This window comes from Ursus arctos, unplaced genomic scaffold (assembly GCF_023065955.2).
Source record: "Ursus arctos isolate Adak ecotype North America unplaced genomic scaffold, UrsArc2.0 scaffold_3, whole genome shotgun sequence".
NCBI lineage: Eukaryota > Metazoa > Chordata > Mammalia > Carnivora > Ursidae > Ursus > Ursus arctos.
In genome coordinates this window covers 16,039,867-16,060,616 of record NW_026622985.1, presented here as the reverse complement: position 1 = coordinate 16,060,616, position 20,750 = coordinate 16,039,867, and the positions used below count along the sequence as shown (strand labels likewise).

Here is a 20,750-nt window from a genome sequence, read left to right as displayed (position 1 = left end):
GGCAAACACAAAATTTCAGGTGTTACTGAAACTAAGGATTTATGGGTGAAATAAGTAAATGGAAAGACAGCCTATGTTCAAAATAGATGCTTAATAAATACTAAAAAGAAGTGATGCTAGATGTTAAGATATCTTTCAGTACAGAAACCCAAAAATCTGTGGGTGAAAGACAAATGGAGAGAATTAAGAGTTAAAAATAGTTACGTAGACGTGAGCTCAGTGTAGGTATAAAACCACTATCTTCCACCCACGTGGGAGATAGAGGTAAGACTACCCTGACAGGATTATAAAACTAACCAGCAAAAGAGAGTCCTTACCAGAAAACTTCTATTGTCTGTACCCACATAATGTACGCTCCATGAGGGCAAGGGCTTTGTTTTGTGTACTCCCACATCCCTAGAGCCTGAACAATGCCTGCCACATGGCAGTTGTTCCATACCAGCTGAATGAATGAATTCATCCATATTATCAGCTGGAAGCAGCATTCTGCAAAGAGCAAAGACTCACTCCTGACGACTCTCAAAGTGAAAGAAAAACTGCTACTTTGGCCTCGACTCAGGGAACCCCATTTCCTTCCAGTCTGCCAAGGAGTTTCCAGGATAAGGCTCCTGTGAGGCAGCCAAGTGGAGAAGGCTACTCCAAGAAGACGGAAGGTTTAGAGGCAGCAAATGCCATAGCATATTTTGAGAAATAAGGGCAACGCCGACGTCAGTGTGTCTAGATCACACTGTGTGTGTGCTGGGCAGAAGGGAAAAGAACGGTAGGAGTTGAGGTTCCAAAGGAAGGCTGAGGGCAGTTTAAAAAGAGACTGGTAAGACTTCTAAAATGTTCAGACTATATCTCATTGAGGTTAAAGATAAAAAAGAGCATTGTCAGCTTTGTGTTTTCGTTTCTGGCAGCAGTATGGAGGATGACTGAAAAGGGATTAGTCACACAGTGGTGTGCTGAAGCTGGCTCATATTGGCTCCTGAGAGCCAACGGTTCAATTTTCAGGAATTGTGTGAGCTAGGGGACATCACATGTAGGCATCTTAAAACTGACCATGTTGAGAGTATTTATACCATCGAAATTGGCATACATGACAAAATCAGGGCTTTTCCTATTTGACCAGAAAGCTGGTTTACCAGCACACTTATGTAATAGAGCTGCAGAGGCCGCCACTAAGGTGCGCTGTTAACAGCCCAAGGGACATGAGGAAGGCCTAAGACAATGAGCCTAAACAAAGAAAGCAACTAATTTGACAACTATTCACACACTATAATGTGTAGGACTTAAGAGACAAACTGAAAATGGGTGATTAGGTAAAGCAAGAAGTAAAAAGATGATTCCCAAGATTCTTGACTGAGTAACTGACATAGGGAATTCAGCTTTGCATTAAGCTCAGCAACTAGGCATCTTCGCATAACGATAAATATGAACGTGTTGGTGACTCCAAGAAACTCATCATCTACATGGGAAACAAGCACACATCTAACTAACCGCATACAACTGATGGTAACAGAGAAGGTTAGAGGAAAGGGGTTAAAAAAAAAAAAAAAAGAAGTAATCTCACTTTTTCACATATAGCACCTGAACTATTTGTTCATATGTAACTTTTGGTATGTAAAACTAATCATGCCTGTTCACTATCAAGATAGAAATGTCCAGTGGACAGCAATCCTATAGTTCAGAAGAGAGGTAAGGACCATATATGTATTTTTGTGAATCTACACTAATTTTGAAACCATGAAAAAAAAAACCCAGATGATTTAGGAATGAATTTTAGAATGCACAAAAAGAGGGAAATGGAGAAGACTGAGCTCAGAAGCCAGACAAACACCAAAAATTTGGAAGTAGATGGAGAAAATGAAAGCAATCAAGGAGACTAAGAGCGTTCAGAGAGAAAGAAAAACAAGAAAGAATGGCAAAGGACAGTTTAGAGAAAGTAGTGGTAAGTAGCGTCAAAGACCTTAACAAAGATCAAACACAGTGAAAGCTGAATACTGGCCACTGGACTTGGCATTTGAGGACTGATCGTCCATCAGAAGAAAACTCATATAATGCCTCTCTTTTATAGTGGTCTCATTCCTATAGGAGGTACATCAGAAACTGCCCACAAATTATTCCAACTATGCATCTACTCACTAACCCTGTCAATCCTATCCTCTTCCACTGGCAGATCCTGTACATAGTGATCACTGTTACAGACAGAAATGTTTACTTTTTTAGGAATGTTGCAGAGAATGGGTGGAGTGAACCACTGAATTAGAGGCAAACTGAAGACTAGCAATTAAAGGAACCTGGAAAAGAGCACTTAAAGAATTAGGAAAAGGGGCGCCTGGGTGGCTCAGTCGTTGAGCGTCTGCCTTCGGCTCAGGGCATGATCCCGGCGTTATGGGATCGAGCCCCACGTCAGGCTCCTCCGCTATGAGCCTACTTCTTCCTCTCCCACTCCCCCTGCTTGTGTTCCCTCTCTCGCTGGCTCTCTGTCAAATAAATAAATAAAATCTTTTAAAAAAAAAAAGAATTAGGAAAAAAATTTTTAAGCATAGAACTCACAAGTCACATGACGGGAAGTATTTCAAGAAGAGTGTCAAACCCTTTTTACAAGTTCAAGTAAGATAAGGACCAAAAATTATCCATTTGATTTATTTACAAGGAGGTCATTAGAGACCTTGGCAAAGAGATTTCAATGGCATAGAATGAGGGTGACTGGGTCTTTGAGGAGACAGGAAAAAAATCCAGAGCACAGGAGGAAGGCCATCCTTAGAAGCAGAGATCCCACTTCTAGTATAATGGAAAATACAAGGGAAAAAGAAAGGCCAGTTACAGGTTTAGGTTTAGTTTATAGGTTTGATGGCAAGAAATGGAGGAAGCTCACATCTGATGGGTTTTTTTTTTTTTTCAGGGAAGTTTAAAATCATTGGTTGAGGTTGAAAGGAGAGGTCTGAAAGAGTAAGGATTTAAATCACTGTGGAAGATGGAAAAGAGAACTAAACAGGAAAATACAGAAGACAGAATTAAGGACTATTTACCCTTCAAAAACTGATTACAATTCCAGAATGCATCCTACTGAAATATATACCTATGCCTGACATGTATTGTTTCTTCCAGTTCTTCATCTAGGGAAGTTCTATTTATACTTCGAAACCCAATTCCACCTAGAAAGCCTTTCCTGACACTCCCCTAATCATTCCCAGTTATCATCCTCCTCTGTATTATTTGTCTTTGTACACAATGCTGCTACGCAGCAACACTGTATAGTATAATGCTTACCTTTACAGCTTTACAAGATTATTTCCCCTTACTAAAATGGCAAGCTGCTTGAGGGTGGGAATTGCACACATATCAGGAGTTCAAAACTTGGTTAATTGGAATTTAAATTAAGATACAAAGATGCACTGGATAGAGATCCTAACCTAGAGAATCTAACACAATCTAGTTCAGAAAACCACCTCATCAGAAAGTTTTGACAAAAGTATATACATTATCAGGAGAAGGCAAGGAATTAGGAGCAATAATACACAACACTCAGAGAAAAACAGTAATCTAGAATGCTATTTCATTTGTATATAGCCTATTTTGGTCTACAAATGTGTACATATGCTTACTGTAATGTTCATTTTAAAAATGTGTGCATATGCTTATTGTGATATTCAATAAAAAAATGTATTCTGCACCCACCATATGAAAGGTACCGTTATTAACTGTGGAATATAAAAAGTGGTCTACAATGCCCAGAAAAAGTTAGGTACACAAATTATTTCAACACCAGGTAGAACATGATGGCAATCAGGGAAGAAAATTAAGAACAGATGATAAGAAATTTGAACTTTATTCTGAAGGGTAAGAGATTTGTGGTGTTAACTGAATACAATTTAATATACTTCTCAAATGTACTATGTTTAACTTATTTCCTAGAGTTCTTCTGTCCAAAACTATCAATAAACTGCTATATTCAATACATATGGTTAATCCCTGTCTGAAATAATGTTCTGAACTCGTCCCCATGCATGGTTGTGGATAAACGCCTTGTAAGAAAACAAATTAGGCTGCGAGTGGGCCACCTGTGTAATCCAAGAATTTTTTAATAGAGGGATGCTGCCAACTCCACTTAAAAATGAAGCCCTTTTACATTAAGAATTGTCATCTATCTGTTCTAGGTCTTTCCGTTTTCATGGGATGCAACCCCTCCTCCTTTCATCAAAAATTGCGGCAGCAGCCAGCGGCTGTCAACCTGGGTCACCGGAGTGCGGCAGTCCCAGGACTTCAGAGAGACCTCAAGCGCATGAAGAGTAGAGTTGAAATGAGGAGCAACCAGGAATCCGATGCCTCCTGGACACCCTGAAGGGAAAGGGCCTGCTAGTCTCTCGAGAAACTGGCTGACAAGGCCAGCACCCAGGCGCCAGGGGGCTGGGCGGGGGGGGGAGTGGTCACGTCAAGACCGGAAAACTTTCTGCAAAGCGACGGGTTGAGTCCACCACCCGGGTCCAGGTGCGGAGCAGGACAGTCCCCCAGGCTCACCACCCAGCCAGACCCAGACTCCTTACCGTCCTGCAGAAGCTCCCGGACTGTCGCTGTCGCCGCCCCAGAGCCCAGAGCCCCTTGGCTAGCCACAGCAGCGCCGCCGTCACCACCTTCCATGTTGGCAGGTGCCGGGGTGATGGCGTCAGCCGCCGGTTCGCCCCGCCCAGGTGGTGACGCACAATGCCGGCGCCGCCCGCTTCGCCCTGCACGCGGCCCGCGGCCCGTCTGGAGAATCAGCTAAGCGGCTGCACCTGGACGAATCCTGGTTGAGAGCACCGTGGGTCCCGGACCTGGCAAGCGCCCAAGGCCTGCCTCGCGGAAAAAGCCGAGGCCGCGGCGTTGGCGCGGTGCGCGGTGTCCTGTCGCGCTGGCGTCGTTCCCCGGTTGAAGAGAAGGTGGGCGCGGGAACCTGGCCTTGGCGCTTATTTCTGTGCAAGTATTTAATCTGAGAACAGGGGCCTCTCGGTGGAGGCTGGACAGCAGAGCGGAGGTTTCTGGGAGCTTCGCTTGCGCTCCACAAACACAGCTGGGGAAAGTTAGTAATTCCCCAGCCTTATATGTCACACGCCTTGGCTAACAGTCCTGGGTTAAAGGCTGGCGGGGAAAGCTTGGGAAGGAAAGTTGCCGGAAAGAATAGTAAAGGCAGAGTTAGGGAGAACCGAAGGTTGGTGAAGATGGAAGACTGAACCAGGAAAAGACAAGTGGACAGAGTCTCTGCCCTCCCTTAACCTTAAGCTTTTTCTGCCTCTTCCTCTCTTTTTCAGCCACGTGCTACGAGTGATGCCAAACTTTTTCCTATTACAAACTGATGGATTTTTCCATATCTCAACTAGCAGTATTGAAGCTGTCAAATCAAGTTAGTTCCCGTTATCTTCTCCACTAATACAAATGCGTTATTCACTTAGATTTCTCCCAAGATGAATATTGATAATTTAACAGGTTAACCACTCTTGTTCAAGAAGGTTAAGCATTCCTACATTAAAAAAAAAAAATCTGTAATATAACGTCCCCTGTACACCGAGAACCAGTTTTTCCCGATGCCGGAGCTGCACAGTTCTCTCGATTTTGCTAACAGTATTTCAACAAGGTGCTATAATAATACTTTGTGCATTTGATACTCATAACCATTAAGGTAAGCATGTCTTTTGATACACTGCCTTATGCTTTCTCTTGACTTTGTCTCGGGTTTTCCCCTAGTGTTTTTGGTCTCAATCACGGCCTGAGTAGAATTGTTCTGAATGAGTCACATGAATTGTTCAGGGCAGCGTGCTCAGACTGACATTAGATTTCATTATCCATAATACACAAACTTTTTACTAATTCTTTAAGGTTGATGAATAACTATCATCTTTGAAATATGGGTTCTTTTTCTTTTCTTGGCTTTTACATTGGAAGATTCTAGAAAAGTTGCATAATACGTGTTCATTTAGTGAAGAGATTTGAGCCCCAAATATACACACCAGCACCAGTTTACAAATTAGACTCAATTCTTATCTTGTTCCAAAGGAGCTCATAAGACAGAAACCCATGTAAACAAACAATTTACCAGGTGCTTTGCAGTTTATGGATTTGTTTATTAAGCTTAACTACACATTGAAATCACCTGGAGAGCTTTTAAAAAAAAAAACACCCCACTGATACCTGCATCCTCAGCCCAGAGATTCACATTTAATTGTTCTGGGGTATGGTTTGAGCATCCTGATTCTTAAAAGCTCCCCAGATTATTCTAATGTACAACCAAGATTGAAAACTACTGATTTATTCATTAAGCAAATACATATTGAGGGAGGCCTTTGTGCCATGTACTGAAATTACAAGAATGAATAAGAGTGAAATTGTTCTTGCTAAAGTTGCTGATGACCTAGTTGCTATTAGATGCTTTTTAGTCTTTTCCTTACTTAACTTTTCTGTGATGTTTAAGTTGCTTATCCCTGCCTTCCTTGATATTCTCCCCTCTTTTCAGTTTTTGAATATCACTCTTCAGGTTTATTCTTCTCAGCTCCAGAATTCATCTCTCAGTCTCATTTGCATTATTCTTTGTCTTTCACTTAAATGTTGGTGCTTCTAAGGATTCTTGCAAAATATGGCATCCTTAAGTGTTTTGTCCATGTTTTTAGTTTCAACTTATTACCTAAAGGATAAAGACTCTCAGTCTATATGTCTAGCTTTTTCCTGAGCACCATATCTATATAAGCAGTTGTGAGGCATCACCATCTGGAAATCCTATGAGCACCTCAAATTCAGTGTGCCCAAATATGAACTCATGTTTCCCTGCTAAAACCTATTCCTCCTCATTTTCTATCTCATTGATTGGAATTGCCATCCACCTAGCCTCTAAAGCCAAAGTATATACATCATCCTATATACCTCATACCATATACTTATATACTACATACATATATACTATATAAGTATATTATACTACGTACATATATACATATTATATGCTATATACATACACTATATACATACTATATACATCATCCTATATACCTCATACTATAAAACATGCACTGTTCTGAAATGATTTCCACCACCTAAATATCTTGCCAGTTTATTTCTAAATAGCTCCTAAGTGTGTTCTCTTTTCTTATTCCTAGCGACCCAGGTCAGACACTCATTATGCATTGGACTGGTTTACTACAATAGCCTCCTTTGATATTTTGCCAAAAGTTGTACCCCCTTCAGTGAAATCTTTCTAAATCAGAAATCTGATCATGTCATTTTCCTGCTAAAATGTTTCATTTACAAATATACGAGGAGAGAACATACAGCCTTTACAAAAATTGGCTATGTATGAAAGTATGTCATATGCACATATTTACATGTTGGGTGCATATGAAAAACCACCCATAAAGGTGGAAAAATGGTTAAGAACCAAGGCCCTACAGTTTAAAATCTAAAAATCACTAACGTGGAATATAAGGTCCATGATTATCTAGGCCTTCTTACTCCCTCTTCTGAATTGCTCAGATACCATGGGACTACTAATGAATGGTTCACTCTTAAGGTTTATTTCATCAAACATTTTCAAGCATCTATGGTTTTATATGTGTTGCTCCCTGTAACAGGACAGTTCCCCATCTCCCGCATATGTCAGCTCAAGCTTTCCCTCCTCCACTGTTGATGACTTCCCTCATTTCTCTAGATAATTATTTCCACAACAGTTAAATTGTGTGTAAGTGTACGTAGTAGAACTACCATTTTGTGTACGTCTACCTCTAATAGATTTTTAAAGACACAAGAAAGGTATTTCCACCTGTATTCCCAACACGTAGCAGGACCTTAATATTTGTTCAATGATTAAATACACGTCCATGCCCTCAAAAACTCAAGAAGAAACAGACGTGTTATTATTAAACTTTATAAAGTAATTGCAAGTGCACATGATAACAGGAGAGCCTAGGGTGTAGTGGGTAAGTAAGATCAACTCTTTGGAATTCAGAGAAGACTGTCAGAGTCATCAAGATGGGGGATTATAAGTACACAGAATAGGGCAATGAAGATTTGCTCAAGATTTAATTAAAGGTACTACTTGCTTGACACACTTGAATGAGATGGAGAAGTAGAGGACAAACCCCTGGTTTCTGACTTGAGTGTATAGAGGTGGCATAATCAGGATGCAAAAGGCAAGAGAGAAAAAAAGCCTTGACTCATGAAAGGAACTTTCTCTTGCTTATGTTTTACCTATGTATGTGGGCTTACATTGTTCTAATCATAAATTTTTACTTTGAAAAAAGGTAAGAGGCTCCTGGGTGGCTCAGTCAGTTAAACATCCAACTCTTGATTTCAGCTCAGGTCATGATCTCAGGGTCCTGAGATAGAGCCTGGCATCAAGTTCTGTGCTCAGCATGGAGTCTGACCATCCCTCTCCCTCTTCTCCTCCCCCTGTTCCTTCCCCCCCTCTCTCAAATAAATAAATAAATAAATAAATAAATAAATAAATAAAACCTTTAAAAATAAATAAAAAAGAGGTGAAAGTCAGACCAAGCATTAGTCAGTAAAACTAGCTTATTTCAATTGTACATTATACCTAAAGAAGTTGAAATTATTGGTTTATATTTAGATTATAATAGTACTTTCTGGATTAGCTAAACAAAAAGTTGCATGTTGAGCAATTAGACCTTCCTAAAGTTTGCCCATATCTGTTGGTAAGTTATTAAAGCCAAACATTGGAATGTGGAAAGCAGCTAACACTATGAAATGACAGGATTTTAGGTATAACAAATTTAAAAACACTTATGAACTGTAATCATTTGTACCTCTTTGGGTATAAAAGTGATAGTTTTTTAAAAGTTTGTTTGCCTTCTGATTCAGATACAAAGAATAGAAATTGTGAATAAGAATAAGCATGAAATAGACCAGTAAATCTTTTGAAATGCTGATTACTTAGAGTTGTTCAATTAATCCCATTTAGCTTTCCTGCATATAAAAGGGTATTTCAAAGTGCCAGACATACACAGTCTTATATATGAAATTACTCGAATCAAATTTTCTGGTTTATCAGTACCAAACAAAGTAACATGAAAATTTTAAACGTAACATGAGAAACCATGGTATTCTAAGGAAAAAAAAATTTGTAGTTTTCCACATTTTGAGCATTTATTAATTTGAGCAGGAAATGTTACTTTAGTGAGTTAAGTATAGAATTTGAAACTGTTAGTGTTTGACACGAACAAGCATAATTTTACCGAATATATAAACGTGATGATTTCACAGTGTACTAAAAACTGTCAGTGACTTATAGAGACAGGATTCTGTAGTATCCTATTTGATTCTGTGAAAAGAAGCTAAAAAGATTCTTGAGCCCACAAGCCTGACAAATATATATATATTCATAAGAACTGAAATTGTTAGAATGATGGGAATTCATCTAATGAAAGTAATTTTTCTCAATGCAAACTGTCTTTGTCAGATTTGAAACAAATTCTGTATTCATGAAGAGTGACTGCATACGAACCACAATATGTCAAGAAAGAAAAAAAGATCCAATAGAAATGCTTCATTCTGGGCAGCTGGTAAAGGTCTGTGCCCCAATGGTTCGATATTCAAAGTAAGTATTAGTAAATGGTTAATGAGCTAAGACGCGATTTCTTTTTTATGCTCTGACGACCGTACGGGATCATCAGACACCTAGCTTTGGGATCATGATCTAGGCTTGTGTGCTGGTGTTACTGTTTGTCTGCATCCCCTTCAAACTTCACTTTTTATATCTATAGAAAAAGATACTGGTCGTAACCCCCACCTATAAAGATACAGAGGATATTAAATAAAAGATACTAAGTAAATGTAAACATTCATGCACAGGTTTTTGTTTGACTGTAAGTCTTCATGTGTCTGGGACAGTTCCCTGGGACTGTAATTGCTACGTCATGTGGTAACTATATGTTTAGGTTTTTAAGAAACTGTCAAATTTTCCGGAGTGCCTGTACTCTTTCACACCTCCACCAATAGAGTATGAGGGATCTAGTTTCTCCTCATCCTCACCAACTTTTGATAATATGTTTTTTATTTTAGCCATCTGATAGGTGTGTAGTGATACCTCATTATGATTTTAATATCCATTTCCTTTATAGCTAGCGAAGTTGAAAATGTTTTCATGTATTTATTTGCCACTTGTATATTGTTGAAGAAATGTTTATGTCTCTTGCCAGTATTCTAATTAGATTACTTTTTTACTGTTGAGTTGGTTTTTTAAAATTTTTCAGTTGTGGTAAAGTACAGCTCAGGCATTTTAAGCATTTGTCAGTGTACCGTTCAGTCGTATTAAATGCTTTCACATTGCTATACATCTAATCTCTAAAACTTTTTGTTTTACAAAACTGGGACTCTACATGTATTAAACAATAGCTCCCCATTCTGCTAACCCTGCACCCCCTGACAGTCATCATTCTACTCTCTCATTCTTTGAACTTGACTACTCTAGGTACCTCATGTAAGTGGAATTACATAATGGTTGTTTTTTTTTGAGACCGGCTCATTTCACTTAGCATAATATCCTTAAGGTTCATCCATGTCATAGCATGTATCAGAATTTCCTTCTTTTTTAAAGGCTGAATGATATTCCATTTGTATATATGTACTACATTTTGTTTATTCATTTATGGACACTTGGGTTGCTTCCATCTTTTGGCTATTGCAAATAATACTGCTGTGAACATGGATGTATAAATATGTCTTTCAATGCTTTTGGATATATGCCCAGAAGTGAGTGCTGGATCATATGGCAATTCTGTTTTTAGTTTTTTGAGGAACCGCCATATTGTTTTCCATTTTTTCATTCCCACCAGCAGTGTACAAGAGTTCCAGTTCCTCACCGTCCTCACCGATACTTAGCATATTGTTATTTGCTTTTACTAATCCTAATTAGCATCCTAATGATGTAAAGTGGCATCTCATTGTGGTTTTGTAGGTCCCTAATGATGCTTAGCATCTTTTCATGTGCTTATTGGCTATGTGTGTATCTTTGAAGAAATGTCAACTGAAGCCCTTTGCCCATTTTTTAATCAGTTTTTTTTGTTGAGTATTTCTTTACTACTGAGTTCTGAGAGTTCTCTATATATTCTGGATACTATTCCTTTGTCAGATATGTGATTTGCAAATATGTTCTCCCAGAACGTAGCGTATCTTTTCATCCTCTTAACAGGGTCTTTTGCAGAGCAAAAGCTTTTTATTTAATGATGAAATCTAATTTATCAGTATTTGTAAATTGTGCTTTTGATGTCAAATGTACGAGAACTTTGTGTAGCTCTTAATCCTAAAGTTTTTCTCCTTTCTTGATTTTTTGTTTTACATTTAAGTCCATAGTTAATTTTTGTATTAATGTGAGGCTTAGGTTGAAGGAGTTTTTTTGGTTTTGTGTTGTTTTGCCTGTGGATGTCTAATTACTACAGTACATTTGCTGCAAGGCTGTCTTTCCAGTATTGAATTTCTTTTGCATCCTTATCAAAAATCATTTGGGCATGTTTGTGTGGCTCTTTTACCTGCATTCCCTATTCTGCTCTATTGATCTATGTGTCTGTCTCCCCACTAGTACTACACAATCTTGATTACTGTAGCTATAGAATAAGTCTTTAAATTGGGTAGACTAATTCTTCTCACTTTATTTTTCTTTCTCAATATTGTTTTAGCTAATCTAGTTCCTTTGCCTTTCTCAATAATTTTGATATGATCTTGTCTTTTTTACAAAATATCTTGCTGGAATTTTCAGAAGAATTGTGCTAAATATGTATATCAAGTTGAGGAGAATTGAATTCCTTTCTGCACTGAGTCTCCCAACTCATGAACATAGTTATCTTTCCCATTTGTTTAGATCTTTGATTTTTTCATCATTGTTTTGTGTGATTTTCTGCACATTAAGTGCTATACATGTTTTGTAAGACACCTGATTATTTTTCTCTTTTTTTTTGTAGCAATTGTAAATAGTTTTATACTATTAATTTCAGTGTTCATGTATTCACTGTTGGTATATAGAAATAAATTGATTTTTTATGTTGATTTTGTATCCTGTAATCTTACTGAACTTCCTTATTGGAGGGTTTTTAAAATAAATTCCTTGGGATTATTTATGTAGACAATCATCTCATCTACATATAGGGACAGTTTTATTTTTTCCTTTCCGTCATATGCCTTTTATTTCTTTTTTATACACTGACTAGAAGTTCCAGCATTGTGTTAAATAAGAATGACGAGAACGAGCATTTTTGCCTTGTTCTTGATCTAGGAGGAATATGTTCTTTTTTTTACCTGTGTGTTAGGTGTAGGAGTTTTTTGTGGATACTCTTTATCAAGTGGAGAAAGTTCCTCCCTATTCCTGTTTTCTTGAGGGTTTTTTTTTTTTATCATGAATGAACATTATCTTGTCAAATGCTTTTTCTGCATTGATTGATACAATTAAGTGATTTTTCTTTTAGCCTTTTAATAGAGTGGATTATATTGATTGATTCTGAATATAGAACCTTCCATTTTAACTTTTTTTCTTCTGTCCCTATAGCAGGCGAGGAATGAGAAAGCACTACCTCATTAATATGAGGTGGAGGTAGAAGTCCAGGTTTCCTGTTTGGTCTCCTTTGACACTCTGGGGGCAGGGGGCTCCTCATTACTGCTGAGCTGGGGATAAGCCATGGAGGGGTTGACCTGGTACCTGCTGGGCTCTACTAAAAGTCCTGGCCTTTCACTAAGCATCCCTTGATACTGCTTAACAGTGGGAAGGGAGAAAGTATTAAAGTTACTGGCCAGCAAGTATTAAAGTCCCAGCTCCCTACCTGGCCTTCTCTGACACCACTATGAAGAGAGATTAGAGAACTTTTTTTCGGCCTTGGAAAGGTAGAAGTCTAAGCTCCCTGCTCAACCTTAGCTTCTGGAGGTTGGGCCACAGTTTTGTCTCTGGTGTTTGGCTGGAGTAGAGCCACTATTTAAAATTGTTCTGTCTTGCTAGGCTTCCCCTTTCCTAGTCCTTTGGTCAGAGAGAGCTGACTTGTGTTGGGGCTCTTTTTGTCTGCACTCATTGGTATTTCCGGGTTGCCAGCTTCTTCAGGTCCAAATCTGGGATATTTGAGGCTAAAAGGAAACCCAGGGAACTCAGGTCCCTGGTGACTAGCCTTTCTGCTCTCTTCTCTCCACCTTTCAGAGTTTTCTTATGTTTGTTTTATATATAATATATTGAGCAGTGTTAAAGAAAACAAAATTCAACTGAGTAAACGTGAAGATCTTACTGGCTTTATTAAGCAGTTCATGAATCGCATAGCATCCCACCTGGCAAGTAGAAAGATGCACCATGGAGTTGTACAAAATGGGAGGTTTTTACAGAAAGGAGGGTGGAACAAGAAGTTATTAGCAAAAGTGGAGGATTGGTTCAGGCCCGGATATCTTTTGGTGGGAATGGCAACAACAGGGACTTTTTATCCTGCAGATTACTTTACTATTGCTGTTCAAGAAATTTCAGATTGACCTTTTAAAGGTCATGTTCCTGGGATAGGTTGAAACGGTAATTAAGTCTTGGTTTGTGGTCACGGAGGGGCAAATGACTCCAATTTGGGCTTGTTTTTTTCTTTTCTAACAGCCAGAATAGGGAAAAGTACATGTACTCTAGCCTCTCAAAGGTAGAACGTTCCTCTAGTAAATACTTAATAAATAAATTAAATTTGGAAGTACTTTTGATTGTGGTGTTTTTTAAATGCCTAATTAAAGTTTTATATGCTTGCAGGTTGGCTTTTAGAACATTAGTAAGAAAGTACAGTTGTGATCTGTGCTATACACCAATGATAGTTGCTGCTGATTTTGTCAGATCTATAAAAGCTCGAGACAGTGAATTTACTACAAACCAAGGTATGTGAAACCCAGAGTTTGCTGATTTTGTAAAACTTAAAAAAAAAAAAAAATTCTTGTCTAATCAGGAACAACACAGTTCAGAGATTTAATTTTTAAATCTTTTAGTTTTTTATGTTTTTAATAAGTTTTTAAGTATGTTCTTATTCAGTGCTTTGTAAACTATGGATGATATATCTAAGCATGAGGTCAGCCTTCCTTAGGGCCCCATCCTGTCATATGAGCTATTAGGTTCCTATCTCACTGCCTCCAGTCTTGCCCCATTCCAAACCATCCCACAAATAGCCCAAAGGAACCTTTGTAAAATGTAAATTTGATCACATCTCTTCCCTGTTTAAAATCCATCTTGGACTGCTCATGGCCTAAAGCAGTGGTTCTCAAAGGGTGAAACCCCAGACCAGGAGCATCAGCATCATCTGGAAACTTGTTCAAAATGGAATGTTCCCAGCTCTGCCCCAGGCCCACTGAATCAGAAACTCTGGGTATGTTGTCCAGCAATCTGTTTTAAAAAAGCCCTCCGGGTGATTCTGGGCTTGCTAAAGATTGAGAACCAGTGACCTAAAGAGTAAAATTCCAGTACCTGTCAGGGTACTTGGCTGGCTCAGTCAGTAAAGCATGTGACACTTGACCTCAGGGTGGTGAGTTCGAGCCCCAGGTTAGGTGAAGAGATTACTTAAAAAAAAATTCCAATACCTGTGAATAATCTATAATGTTCCTCATGATCCAGCCTCTGAGTATATCTTTTGCAGCTTTGTCTTCTGTTAGTTTCTCTCCACAGCTCACCAACTTTATTCTTTTTTTTTTTAAGATTTATTTATTTTGAAAGAGAGAGAGAAAGTGCATGTGCACATGCTAGTGGGGGAAGGGGCAGAGAGAAAGAATCTTCCAAGCAGACTCCCCACTGAGCACAGAGCCTGTAACGGGGCTCCATCCCATGACCCATGAGATGACCTGAGTGGAAACCAAGAGTCAGAGGCCTAACCAACTGAGCTACCCACCCTCCACCAACTTTATTCTTTAATAATACTAACTTACTTAAGTTCCTGAAAATGCCCCATCCTCTCATCCTTCTCAACCTAGAATATCCTTTCCTCAGCTATGCCTGTCCCCCAGATCCATATCTCTCTGGCAAACGACACTGCATGCTTCTTAATCCAGCTCTCAAAGTTTGGGGCCAGGGAGTTTACCTGATCACCCTCCACTGTTGTCCTCTCTCATGGGCTTTTTGTTGGACTTAATCCTACTGTATTATAATATCCTCTTTGTATGCCTGTCTCTCATTCACGAGACTATGGGCTCCTTGAAGTCTGGAATTACCTAGTATTGCTTTGTATCCTTAGCTTCTAGCCCTTTGTTGAAAATATATTAGACCAATAAATGGTTATTAAATTGAAACTCTGTAACTCTTTGAGTTATAAAGGGAAAAACATCCTATATCCTCAGGGAAAAGCAAATTCTCCTGTCCCATGTTAGTCCTATAAAGCAATGGATTGCCATAGAAATTCTGAATCAAAGAAAGAAAGAAAAGAAAAGAAAAGAAAAGAAAGAAAGAAAGAAAGAAAGAAAGAAGAAAAAAGAAAAGAAAGAAAATAAAAATAAAAAAGAAATCCTGAATCAGTGAAACTGGGATGATGCATTTTGGCAAACACCTAGTGAATCTCATACAGGTAGTCCTCAAAAGAACTTTAGAAAAATTAAAATACATCTCTCCAGAGTTTATAACACTAACCCAAAGAAAGATGGGAAATTTATGTCCTTAAAACCTAGGAAGTATCTGACACATTTGCTATATTAAAATGTAGACTTTTATATGTAAGAAAGGAGCACACATGTACTCAAGACAAACCAAAACCTGGAAAAAATGTAATATTTACGATAGAGCGGCACCTGGATGGCTAAGTTGGTTAAGCATCTGACTTGGGCTCAGGTCATGATCTCAGGGTTCTGGGATCGAGCCTCACATCAGGCTCCACGCCCAGTGGGGAGTCTGCTTGTCCTTCTGCCCCTCCCCCTGCTCATTCTGTCTCTCTCTCTCTCTCTCAAATAAAATCTTTAAAATATGTATACACACACACACACATTTACGATACCAGAGCTAATTTGTTTTATAGATAAAACTTTTAAAAATAATAAAGAACAATTAAAAGAAGAATGACACATAGAAAAATCGGCAAAGAATATGGAGAGAGAACCCACAAATAAAAATACGCCGTTGGATATACAACGTAGAATAAGTTGTGAGGAAACAAGAACTGCCGTCCGTATTATTGTGTATCTGTATTGGTAAACTCTTCTGAAAGAAAACTTTGTGATGTCTATCAAAATGTTAAATGCCTATCTAGCAGTTACATTCCTGGGAATTTATCCTATGAATATACTCAGAGTAGCATATGTGTAATAGTATTCTCGTCACAGCATTGTTTGCAAAAGCCACAAATGAAAAACAGTCTAGAAGTACACTGTATAGTCCATCCATACAGAAGAATACGCTACTAAAAAGAAGAAAATAGGTCTGAGTACAGCTCCCAGATATATCAAGGGGGAAAAAAAGCAATAGGCATAGAAATGTATGTAGGATGTTCACATTTGTTTAAATTTTACAGGTATACATAAATTGTTCTGGAATACAATAAACTAATTTTCATCTTTGGAAATGGGATCTGTTTGTCAAGAGTGTTGTAATGTTCATTTTATCAAATTTTATACTGTTTGAATTTGCACTAAATGTAAATTACTTTTAATTTAAAATATTTGAAGTTAGTTTAATGCTATACTGTTTGAACAGATACTTCTTAGGCTGAAAGTAGTTATCATTATCCCAGACAAACATGAAGAGTTCAGTGTATTGTGTGTGTGTGTTTCTGTGAATTTTAATGTTGAGCTATTCGTTTTATCAGGTGATTGCCCATTGATTGTTCAGTTTGCTGCTAATGATGCAAGACTTTTATCTGATGCTGCTCGTATTGTCTGTCCTTATGCGAATGGAATAGACATTAACTGTGGTTGCCCTCAGAGGTAAAGCTTAAAGAAGTTGAAAGAATTTTCCAAAAAATTAGAGAAAAAACTATGTGAACATGGTAAACTATTTCTCCAGTTTTCCAAGAATCAAAAAATAAAGAAAATAGAGTTAAAGCAGTTGGGCTCCGAATAAGAAACAAGAAAAAAATAAGGAAAGATTATTTAGGAACAGATATGCAAAGGTATTTTCTGATGGCTAAACAAGGTATAGATAAGTGTTTTGTCTTACTTCACCACTAGAATTTTTATGTGTGGATCTGCCTTGAACCTGATCTAAGTAGTTAGTGAAGACTGAAACATTTATAGCAGTCCCTAAAGTGAATTTTTGCTGCTATGTCAGACAAGAAACTATGATTCTATGATTTGAGAAATCTCCACTTGTTTTCTCCTAATTAATTTTCTCTATAAGAATACCTTCTTATAATTACTTTTCTTTCTATACCACAGTTATTTGGTTGAGTCTAAGTAACTGGGTATTGATAAGATGCTTAATTTGACATTAATATCCCTACCTTCCTAGCACCGTGTTAGATTATCTGTCAATAATATAAAATGTGTCCAAAGAATAAAATCAAGATTTTAAGTACATCATAATCCAAACCAGATTAGACATATTTGTATACTCATTAGGAGAGTTAAATAAGCTGTTTAGTGGTGTTGGAATGCTGTAAGCCAAAAATATCTTTCTACTATTAAGATTAATAAAACATCTTGTTATGTACAATAAACATCAAATTTGGAATTTTAAAAATCTGGAGTAATTGAAATTAATTACAAATACCTAAATCTGTTTTGGTTGAATGAATTTTAATTTTCTCGCTTGCCAACGAAAACCATTTCTCCTAAGTACTTTTTGATCTGGGAACATGTTTTCCTTTATCTCCTATTGATCCACATTTTATGTTGGATCTGTGAATTATAAAAATCTGATTCCATTCCAGGTCACTAAGGTAGAGAAATAATGTAGTTACGGTGCTTTTAAAATTGTATCTCCTCGTCCATCTATTTACAATTCATTTGTTGTGTCTGCTTTATAAAGGTGGGCAATGGCAGAAGGTTATGGAGCTTGCTTAATAAACAAGCCAGAGCTTGTTCGAGATATGGTGAAACAAGTAAGAAATCAAGTGGAAAATCCCAGATTTTCAGTATCTATTAAAATAAGGTAAAGACAATATTTTAATGTACTGACAAGATAGTACATTACTTAGGAAATAAAAAAATACTCTTTTTGTCTAAGAGTGTGGAGGTATCCATCCTTAATAAATTGGTAGTGTATGGAAATGTTGAAACAAGACATTTAGTAAATGAGTATGTACCATAATTTTTATTTATAAAAAATAACAGAACAACTTCCATTTTTGTATTTTTTATCAGAAATTAAAACATCTCTTTATTATTAAAAACTTCCCTGCAAAAGAAATGCTCTGTTTTTTTCCATGTACTGCTTAATTAATGCTGAGAGGGTTGCCTGGGTGGCTCACTGGGTTAAGCATCCAACTCTTGAGCTCAGCTGAGGTCTTGATCTCAGAGTCGTGAGTTCAAGTCCTGCATGGGGCTCACACTGAGCCTAGTGTCTACTTTAAAAAAAAAAAAATGATGATGATACTGAGAAACATTCCTGGTACCAAGAGTAGAAAATAGTAATAATATTTGCACTAAAATTTCACAATGAAAAGAAAATAAACCAGGAATAAGTTTTTGGGTGACAGGTTAAAAACATATTTCATGATAATGTATTATATTCTCCCACTCATGGATCGGGGCATACACAACAGATATTAGGATACTGTCTTTCCATTCTTCAATGACACTACTTGGGTGACTTTTTCAGTTATCAAAGCCAAAAGGGTGAAGCACTAGGTAAGGTAAAATTTGTCATCCTATTGTTGCCAATAGTGAAATAGCTAAATTTGAAGTCTTAAATGGGAACTGATCTCTGAACAAAACCTTTTTTTTTTTTTTTAAGATTTTATTTATTTATTTGACACAGGGGCAGTGAGAGAGGGAACACAAGTAGGGGGAGTGCGAGAGAGAGAAGCAAGCTTACCGCTGAGCAGGGAGCCCGACTCGGGGCTTGATCCCAGAACGCTGGGATCATGACCCTAGCTGAAGGCAGATGCCCAACGACCAAGCCACCCAGGCGCCCCTGAACAAAACCTTTCCAATAGTGGTATGTGGTGATAATATAGCAAAGCTAACTGAATAATGTATCAGATGAAATACTATTTTATTTAGCTTATTAATTTTAGCATTAAGTTTTGTATGCTATAAGTTGACTGATGTAATTTTGAAATTGCAGGATCCATGATGACCTTACAAGAACTGTAGATCTTTGTCGAAAGGCTGAGGCAACAGGAGTTTCTTGGATTACAGTCCATGGAAGAACTGTTGAAGAAAGACATCAGCCAGTTCACTATCAGGCCATTAAAATAATCAAGGAAAACCTGTCTATACCTGTAATTGCTAATGGAGACATCAGAAACTTAAAAGAAGCAGAAAATGTGTGGCATATTACTGGGACAGATGGTAAGAGATAAGTACTTGAGGTTTTTTTTACTTTTAATTAGCAAAAAAAAGTGGGGGTAAGAGAGTAATGTTAATGCGATTTTTCATTATGTGTCTTTAAAATGGAGCCATATTTTCCTGTTACACTGATTTAAGCTAAACAGTTTATTACGGTTGTATTAGCTCTTCTACTTAGGGGCAGTGGATTGTTTTAATTGGGGGTAAATTAGGTCAGTTACTTTTCTGCCACCATCATATCCAGTGAGTGACCAGTGAGAAAGCTATTAGTAAAATAGCCTTTTAGTAAAATAGAAATGAGAATTAGTGAACACAGAGTGGTCATAGGAGCCAAAGGAACTACATAGTGCTATCAGCTTTATTACTCCTTTAAATTATTGGTACACCAAGGCCTGTGATAAGTATTGCTAGATGGGAGAATGCAGATAAACTTAAGCAAACCCAATTTATGACAATCTGTATTAACCCTAAAAAAATCCCTAGAGACTAATTGTTTAATGTGGAAGTCTTAAAAAAATTTTTTCAATTCTTATAAGTACATTTAAACATTATTGGTTTACAAGCATATCAAATTGTTTTGTAATTGAGTTAGACTAATATGTGGTTATTGTGAAACCTTGTAATACTTTACTTTTCAGTATTCTCCGTTTGTTTCATAAAGTTTGACCTCATCACGCTGAGTTCTTAATGCGTGGACAAATGTGATATGCTTTGATTTATAGGTGTGATGGTTGCAAGAGGACTCTTAGCAAACCCGGCCATGTTTGCTGGATATGAGGAAACCCCACTGAAATGCATCTGGGACTGGGTTGACATTGCCCTTGAACTTGGAACTCCGTATATGTGTTTCCATCAACATTTAATGTACATGATGGAAAAGATCACTTCAAGGCAGGAAAAAAGAGTATTTAATGCTTTGTCAAGCACATCAGCAGTCTTAGATTACCTTACAGACCACTATGGGAGTTGACTGGACTTCCTAAATTATTTTAATATTTACTTCGCTTTGAATCTACAGTGAAACCACCCAAGGTCATATTTTGGTTTCTACTGTAAGTCAGTGTCTCTCACATATTAGCATAAAAACAATACCCTGAGAACATTTTAAAAAGTTAGTGCTAGACCCCATCCTCAGAGATTCTGATTCAGATCTCTGTGGTGGAAGCAATTTTAGTTTTAAAGAAGACGCCAGGAAGGTCAAACATCCTGGTCATCCTGCCATTGACAAATATTGCTCTGAATCCTATTATGGATTAAAAAAAAACCCAAAACCTCAGAATTTTTTTCCTAAAGGAATTGTGTTTTTAACATTTTTAAATAAAGAAAACTTTAATACTAAAAGTATGAGTCCTATAGTATTTATAAGTTAACATGAA

At 37.5% G+C, this 20,750-nt stretch overlaps 2 protein-coding genes across 6 annotated transcripts in view; one reads left to right on the top strand and one right to left on the bottom strand.

Moving 5' to 3' along the window:
- The window catches only part of COG5 (component of oligomeric golgi complex 5), a 276,905-nt gene extending 272,235 nt beyond the window's left edge, over positions 1–4,670 (bottom strand). The window contains exon 1 of the mRNA XM_026513363.4: positions 4,530–4,670. Within this exon, the coding sequence (XP_026369148.3) occupies positions 4,530–4,623 (94 nt within the window). The 5' untranslated portion in view covers positions 4,624–4,670. The remainder of the gene's footprint in view (positions 1–4,529) is intronic.
- Positions 4,671–4,674: 4 nt separating this feature from the next.
- On the top strand, positions 4,675–20,715 carry DUS4L (dihydrouridine synthase 4 like). Of its 5 annotated transcripts, none has more exons than XM_026503493.4 (8): positions 4,676–4,901; positions 5,271–5,362; positions 9,422–9,559; positions 13,712–13,833; positions 16,731–16,848; positions 17,891–18,013; positions 19,151–19,377; positions 20,097–20,715. In XM_026503493.4, exons 3-8 carry the CDS (start codon positions 9,444–9,446, stop codon positions 20,342–20,344), a joined length of 954 nt encoding a protein of 317 aa, XP_026359278.1. In that variant the 5' UTR covers positions 4,676–4,901; positions 5,271–5,362; positions 9,422–9,443; the 3' UTR covers positions 20,345–20,715. The 5 variants fall into 5 exon arrangements, with proteins under 5 accessions (XP_057160051.1, XP_026359278.1, XP_026359284.1 ...); XM_026503499.4 differs by having other exon boundaries at positions 5,271–5,638; XM_057304067.1 differs by lacking the exon at positions 5,271–5,362.
- The last annotated feature ends 35 nt before the right edge of the window (positions 20,716–20,750 follow it).